The 8,220-nt window shown below is 42.0% G+C and overlaps 1 protein-coding gene across 1 annotated transcript; it reads left to right on the top strand.

The window, feature by feature from the left end:
* Positions 1 to 5,400: 5,400 nt before the first annotated feature.
* Positions 5,401 to 7,588, top strand: LOC139233831 (protein HEXIM1-like). Its single transcript, XM_070864396.1, has one exon. The coding sequence runs from the start codon at positions 5,562 to 5,564 to the stop codon at positions 6,504 to 6,506; it is 945 nt and encodes a 314-aa protein (XP_070720497.1). The 5' UTR covers positions 5,401 to 5,561; the 3' UTR covers positions 6,507 to 7,588.
* Positions 7,589 to 8,220: the final 632 nt, after the last annotated feature.

The following is an 8,220-nucleotide window of genomic DNA, read 5'->3' as shown; positions in this document are numbered from 1 at the left end:
CCCCCTGATTAAGGGGGGGAGGGGGGGGGGACACTCCAAACAGTGCCCTTTTTTTTTTTGTGGGGTTTTTTGTTTTTTTGGGGGGCACTAAAACCACACATTATACAAGTGCCCCCTGGCTTAAAGGGAGGGAACACTAAAACCCGGCACAATAAAAGAAATTAAACTTTAAAACATTTAAAATCAAATTAAAATTTGGTTATCGGGGGTGATGATGCACTCCAGTCCCTCCGGCGCCAACCTCTCGCAGAAGGCCAACAGCTCTACAACTCTTTTGGTTGTACATGATTAACCAATAAATCAAGTGCCCCCTTTGTGGGGGGGCTCCAAACATTTTTCAAGTGCCCTTTTTTGTTTTTTTTGTTGTTTATTTTGTGGGGGTTTTTTTGTGATTTTTTTTTAGGGCACCGAGAGGCTAATTATACAAGTGCCCCCTATAAAAGGGGAGGGGGACACTAAAACACGGCAATAAAACAAATTAAACTTTAAAACATATAAAATCAAATTCAAATTTGATTGCCGGGGATGATGATGTACTCCAGTCCCTCCGGCGCCCACCTCTCGCGGAAGGCCAACAGCTCTACAACTCTTTTGTTGCAAAACAATAAATAAACATTAAATCAAGTCCCCCCTTATTAAAGAGGGGGGGGGGGGAACACTCCAAACAGTTTACAAGTGCCTTTTTGTTGTTGTTTTTTTGCTTGTTTGGGTTTTTTTTACTTTTATTTGGCACTAAAACCACAAATATATACAAGTGCCCCCTATAAAGGGGGAGGGGGACACTAAAACCCAGCAATAAAACAAATTAAACAAATTTAAAACATATAAAATCAAATTAAAATTTGGGTGCCGGGGGTAATGATGCACTCCAGTCCCTCTGGTGCCCACCTCTCGCAGAAGGCCAACAGCTCTATAACTCTTTTTGGTTGGTTGCAAATTAAACAATTAACTCAAGTGCCCCCCGATCTGGGGGACACTCCAGACACTTTTCAAATGCCCTTTTTTTGTGGTTTTTTTTTGTGGGGGTTTTTTGGGCTTTAAAATTATATATTTTGCAAGTGCCCCCTATAAAAGGGGAGGGGGACACTAAAAATCCGGCAATTAAAGCAAATTAAACTTTAAAACATATAAAATCAAATTAAAATTTGGTTGCCGGGGGTGATGATGCACTCCAGTCCCTCCGGCGCCCACCTCTCGCGGAAGGCCAACAGCTCTACAACTCTTTTGGGGGGAGGGAACAAAATAAACATTAGATCAAGAGCCACCCCCCCCCCCCCCCAATCTGGAGGACTCTCCAGACACTTTTAACTGCCCTCTTTTTTTAATACTTTTGTTTTTTTGTGTTTATGTTTGTGATTTTTTTGGGGCATTAAAATTATATATTCACAATTTTTTGAAGAAATAGGGTGGAAAATCGCAGCGTTAAGATATGGATTTTCTAGGCCCATGACTTCTAATTTATTGTGCGCAATGTGATGGGAATATTTTTTTTCAAATACAATTTACAGTATATAACCTGTAAGTTATTTTAATTGTTACTATAAGTTACATCAATATGAAATGCTACAATAGTAAAATACAAAATTAGAATACTTAATGCAACAAAAGCTGTCTAGGATTCTGGGCACAAGCTCTTACCAGGGTCAAAGTAAAGAAACTTCATCATTGTTTGACCGCGGACTGGAACTACTGTTGAATCTTCCCCCTCCTTTGATTTCTCTAGTCATGTTCAAGATTCAAAATTCTGTTCATCTGTATTTGTCACTTTTTTTATGATTCAATGAGGCTACTGAGTGTAAAGCCTCCCAAGTGTTAGGTATCACTCGGACACTTCAGCCAAGGTTATCTTTCTCAGTCTGCTCCCTACACTGAAGATATTCAGGCCTTCAGATAACCAGGTTTCCAACAGCTTCATATCGACAACTTTCAGATTCAGTAATTGCTGTACCTAACAGATGAAGAAGCTTGATTAGGCTTCTGGGTATCACAGCTACTGTTGTTCACTGAAGGACAGCTTTAATACTCCAATGTGTGGGCTTACACAGAGCATGGCATCAAGAAAGCATTGAGCTTAAATATCCTTCCTTTGTTCCACCATTAGATTTCCAGTTATCATTCTTTTGCATTGTCAATATTAGAGGTAATTTTTCATCCGAATCCTTTAAAAATAATCATAAGCTTCAACTTACCATTAACAATACATGCCAACGTCAGATTAAAGTTAATTTGTGACCCGTTATCATAACATAGATTGTTTCCCCTCACTGTTCCACAAAGCTAATTGGGAGTTCATACATATTCCAAATATTCTAGAGACTAACACCTTCCATGTTCCTTTGCACAAACTCCCAAAAGCTGGCCATCTCTTCCAGGTGGTCAGGTGGCATAGTTGTACAAGTCTGTCATTCATCGCATTCCTCTTCATAAAGTTAAACACGCAGGTAGGCTGGGGTTTGTCTTTGTGGTATCCTTCATTGACGATAGTCAAATTCTGATAATGCCAACTGCTTTTCTTCCTACTCTTCTCAGGGTTCTGTCCAGCAGCTTCTTTTCTTTTCCAGCCCATTTTCCACTTGGACTACATGAAGCTTTACTTGTAGAAGGACATGTGAGGATGTTGTTGTTCTTCCTTTGTCAGTCCTGTATACTTGACCTGCTCATATTGAAAACACCTGCTGTTGTTGCACTCCCTTCTTCTCAGCAAATCTTTTTTTACAAGCACCTGCAGCAAGGATTGGTGTGTGGGGGGCCTGACCCATCCACCTCCATGGCACGAACCTGGTATTGCAGTACTTCCAGGAACGGTGCAGTGGCTCTCGGCCTTTTGGCTAAGAGCATTGGCGCAGAGTGATCCTTGATGTGTGCAAGGTGACCTCTGGCGTTTGTGATTTGACAAAGAATTGGAAAGATTGGCTACGAATTTTTTTTTTAAAATCTGAAAAAAAAAATGATGGGTTCGACAAAGTCTTTCACCTGTGGGCTTGAGTTTAAATCCAGCCCAGATTATTGGGATGAAAGTGATCTCTATCTGCTGACTGTAAGGGCCCTTTGTGCTTGCAGTGCAAAACTGTCTCTAATTTGGCATGAATTAGCAATCTTACTTAGAGGCATCCCATCAGATACCATGGGAATGAATGCATATTATGTGGGAAAATATTAAACTTCATTTTTATAAAAATTTTCCTGAACTGGATGGTCAATAAACACATATTGCTCACATTCCAAGAACATTTTTTTAAAGTACCACATTAATGAAATAATAATCAATTTCGCTATGTCGTGTGATATGTGATAATGTGAAAAGTTATATATTACTTTTCAGTTAAACACCATTGTCCAGAAAAAAATCTCTTAATGTCATAGCATAAACCGGCAAGGCATATCTGTGTTCATCTTAGCAATGGCAAAGGAAATATTGGTAACTATAATAGATGGTGAATGCTGATAGCTCACTTACATAGAAAAGAACCATATAATAATGATAAAATGCCTTCAACTGTATTCATTATTATATGGTGAGAGCAATGTCATCCAACTTCTTCTCCTCACAATCGTGCTAGTCTTGAAAAATATGTTCAACTGCTTGGTATTCTCCATACCGAAAATATATAATCATATACATGGTGTTGCCTCATCCTCTCTTCCTGTCATGCTCTGCTAGCTCACACTGATCATTCACTTACCAACATGTTGCAGTCAATCTTATAGCACATCTTAATTAATTGGTTTTTGATGTATGAGGGCTATGCATTTCCCCGTATAGTATAAATACATTTTTTTTTAAAAACAGTTTCTGACAGAAAAGATCTGTACCTTGCCATACTAGAGCACAGCAACTATCACCATACCTAAATAACTTAGAAGACATAAATAATTAGATGTGATTATTAACGAACTTGTAAATCTTTGCAGTTAATTTCCACTGAAACCTCTCAATTTGATAATTGCATGTTTCTATTCGAAATATATGGTTGCAATAATAGATTGCATCTTGCTGTGAATGTCATTTGAATTGCACAGCAGTGTCCCAAAAATGGCAGTAAAAGCTGAGATGGTGAAAGCAAACTTGAAACACGGAATCAACATTATATGGTGGAGAGCTGAGAATGAGTCCACTCTCTCCAGCCAACATACGTACAGAACTTGAGCTTGATTCTGGATTTAGGACATTATCTGAATCTCTCGATTAAATTATTACCAAGTAACTCCCTCTCGTTTCATCAGCAATCAGTACACAGGAAACTAGATTTTACATTTAGTAAAATACAAAGAAAAATTGAATGGAATAATGCTTTGAACGACAGTTTTCACAATCATTCGAATGAGGGTTCTGATTAATAAGTTTTGGGGAAGTGCAGATGTAATTTGTGCTCTGAGCCCAAGATGTGAGTGGGCCTCTGGAAGGCCGCCGCTCGCTTCCTCCGCCGTCCGTTAAAGGCGCCCGGAGTCCGGTCACCTACACGGGGACACAGCGTGGTCTGAACTGAACTGCTGGGCCAAATAAGGTGCGTTTTTAAAGCTATAGATCCTCCATTTTGTTTTGTGCCAGTATTTGACATGTTGATTATCTTTTTCACTTTATTTTGACGGTTTAAGCTCGATTGATCATTTCGCCCCTCAGAAACGTTCCAGGCCAATATCCTTCCGCCGGCAACACACAGTCCCGTGCAATGTAGCGACGGTATATAACGGGTCTAGCTTTACAGCCTGTATTTTTTTTCTGCGAACAGAAAAAAGGATAATAAAATAAATATTTTACTCGGATATTAACCGCCTGGGACCCAACAAACGCTTCATTCCAATTCACAGCTTCGACGTGACTGTTTAGATTGATTTACTCTTCATAGAGGGATATTATTATTAACAAATAAAATAGATATATATATTTGAAACAAAATGAGCACTGGAAATGTTAATAAATGAGTAAAATTGTTCGAAGCTGAATTCTATAAAGAGAGCACATGATTAATAAATGTAATTATATGTTTACTTTTTTTTCTTTAATATTTCCCCCCTCCGCTATAAAAGTGGTACAGTCGCCTCAGTGCCCGGCGCAGGGATATTTCTCCTGGATTCAAACCCAAAGCGTTGAAGGGGGCGGTCCTGGACAGCGTCCTTTGGATTGACAGCGGGGGCGATCATACAGAGAGCGCTTTTCAGCTGGCATCGTTCCAACAGTGGGCGGGATTACTCGTCAAGACGGAGGAGAGGTGGGCTTTTCGCCGTCGCTTGCAATTGGGCGGTTGGCGGTTTTCGGGCAGTGGTTTGTGGGGGGTTGTAGTTTGTCGTTCGGCGGTCCGCGTTGCGGCTGCGGAGGCAGAGGACTACAAGTCCCGTCAGGCCCCGTGCGAAGGGCACATGCGCAGTGGGGCGCCGTTGCTTCTATATAAAGGCCGCCTCAGGTGCCAACAGCAGCAGTTGAAAAGAGAAGTGAAGCGAGTGTGTATATGGAGGGGGAGTGGTGGACGTGACAGTTGACGAGCGAGCTCTTTCCTTTTGGAATAATATATATATATTAAAGAAAGAATTAAGCTCTCACACAGTTGACCCTCGGGGTCAGGATGAGCGGGCCAGTGATCGGTGCGGGGACGGATGACATGGTGGGCCGGCGAGGGGAGGGGGAGCGGAGCCAGGGTTCAGATGGGCAGCCCCTGACGCTCGCGCAGCCGTCACCAGGCGCCGCTCGCCCCAGCGTCGAGCAGCGGGAAGAGCAGCAGCGGAGGCGGGACAGCAGAGGGCGAGCGCCGCTCCAGCAGCTCCGCCAGTGCGTGAGTGAGGCGGAGGCTGAGCCGCCTGAGCAACCCGGCGGCGCTGTGGGGCAAGGAGGCGGCAGTGGAGGTGGTGGTGGAGGAGGAGGAGGAGGGGGGAAGAAGCGGCACCGGCGGCGGCCGTCCAAGAAGAAGCGGCGCTGGAAGCCCTACTTCAAGCTGTCGTGGGAGGAGAAGAAGCTGCTGGACGAGCGCGAGAGCGTGCGGGCGGCCAAGACGCGGGCCGAGATGTTCGCCAAGGGCTTCACGGTGGCGCCCTACAACACCACCCAGTTCCTGATGGACGAGCACGACCAAGAGGAGCCCGACCTCAACACCGGCGTCTGCCCCAAGCGCGCCAGCAAGTCGGACGACACCAGCGAGGAGGACGAGCTGGACGACGACGAGCAGGACAGCGGCAGCGACGGCATGGGCGGCGACGGCAGCGAATTCCTGCAGAAGGACTTTTGCGAGACTTACGAGAAGTACCACGCGGAAAGCCTGCAGAACATGAGCAAACAGGAACTGATCCGGGAGTACCTGGAGCTGGAGAAGTGCCTGTCCCGGCTGGAGGAGGAGAACAACCGGCTGAGGTGCCGGATGGAAGGGAAGAAGATGGCCAGGAGTGGCGAGGTTGTGGATAGCAAGATAAAAGAATTGGAACGCGAGATTGAAAGGTTGAGAGCCGAAAACCTCAAGCTCCTGAAAGAAAACGAACTGTACACACGGGAAAAAGGACTGTCGGAAAGCGTTGAATGAAAATGTTAACTCTCTTGGCATTCTATATAAATCTGTAAATATTTTTAGTCTGTACAGGTTCTAGATTTGTTTTGGATTGTTTGGAATTTGTGTTGTATATTTGACATGATCTAATTGGTTTATTTTGAAGTTGGGTTGGGATGAACCTTTTTTTTTTCCTTTTTACTTTTTAAGCATCTGCCTTTGCAGAGATATGGAAGTAACTAACTTGTGTTTTATACAAGTGATCCTCAGCCATCTTTTTCTCTTTCTGCACATTTGTGTATAACCTTGAACCAAAAGTGCAGGCAGTAGAGTATTCTGTGCTGTTTTTAAAAAAAAAAAAATTGGGTTTAACTTTTTTTGATGGGGATGTCATTGCCTTATTTTAAATATTGAGTTGGGTTTCCTGTCTGTTTACTACAAACTTCAGGATTTCCTGGAATTTTGCCAAATATGAGTGCCTACGGCGCACAATCCTGCACTGCCTCCACACCGGAGGGAGCCTTGTCCAAACCATTAGATGATGGCTGTTTTTTTTAATGTGATTTCCCCCCCGCCCCCATCTGCTACGATCTGAGGGCTGTTAATCCCTCTTGCAGGTCAAATATAATTTACCCCTTCCCTGCTTCAAATAATCTAGTTAATGGTTTTGAATCATTTTCTAGTGTTCCACTGTGCCCCTCTGTTTTGATCAGAAGTGCATCAACTTAAAACCAGTTAGACAAATCAAATTTAGATGTGTGCAAGCCCTCAAACATGAGTTTTAAACCAACTTTTGTTTTTAATGGGGATTTTCTGTGTAGCTGTCTTTGTATTTCAATTATCCTTTTATTCTACATCTATTCAATTTTTTTTAAGTATATATATTGATGGTCTACCAAGGAAAGTTGCAAATGCATCACAGTATGTAGTTTTTGTTTCAGATTCTGTTAATAAAAACAGTGGTAACACCTGGTTTAAAAAAAAAATTTGAATAATTCCCCAAGAATAAACTTGGAGGCCAGAATCAAGATTTCTGGGGATAAATTTGTAAAATGTACCTTTTCAATGGCTATATATTCAATTTAAAGAATAAAATTAGTATGTCTTTAAAAAAAAAATGTATCTTGTACCTTTTTATATATGAAAGTGGAGAATAAACTTTGGTGCTCCTATTGAAGTGATTTTTGATGCTTGGCATCATGGTTTAGAATTCTCAATAACCCAAGAATTTTAAAATACATCCAACCATGGGGACTGAATTTTTTTTTTAAAGCTGATCACCAAGGGAGATTCCTGAATTCAAAAGATGCCACTTCAGAACTGGTCTTGTTCCAGATCTGGATATAATTGTTTGTAATATGTAGCTCTGTAGGGAAAAGTCCCATGGGTGGGAAAACTAGTTTGGGCAAATGTGATTTGGCAAAACACTGGTTTGAAGTAATGATGGATATGACATTTTTGGTGTGTTTATAAATGACCTCCGATATGTGTTTAAAATTGAAGCGCTGGCAAAGGTATATCTTCCCAATTTATTTGGGAGAATATATTTTTTTTGTTGCCCCACTTCACTGGATTACTCAAGTCTTAACTGCCCTAAATCGGTTGGTGCAGTATCCCTGCTGCAGTGGCTGAGATTGAATTTGACACTGCAGGCATCAAATTTATCATATTGCTCCGTGGGATTTTGCTTCAGTCTACTGAATGGAATTCACCTCATCTGAAACCAGCACTTTTGAGAGATTTTGATTTG

This window comes from Pristiophorus japonicus, chromosome 21, assembly GCF_044704955.1.
Source record: "Pristiophorus japonicus isolate sPriJap1 chromosome 21, sPriJap1.hap1, whole genome shotgun sequence".
Taxonomy (NCBI): Eukaryota; Metazoa; Chordata; class Chondrichthyes; family Pristiophoridae; genus Pristiophorus; species Pristiophorus japonicus.
Note: the sequence above shows the minus strand (reverse complement) of the source record. Positions and strands in the feature narration are given on the sequence as shown.

Bases quoted from the DNA above. Each gene is read 5' to 3' on its own strand.
- LOC139233831 (XM_070864396.1), top strand. From the start codon at position 5,562: ATGAGCGGGCCAGTGATCGGTGCGGGGACGGATGACATGGTGGGCCGG.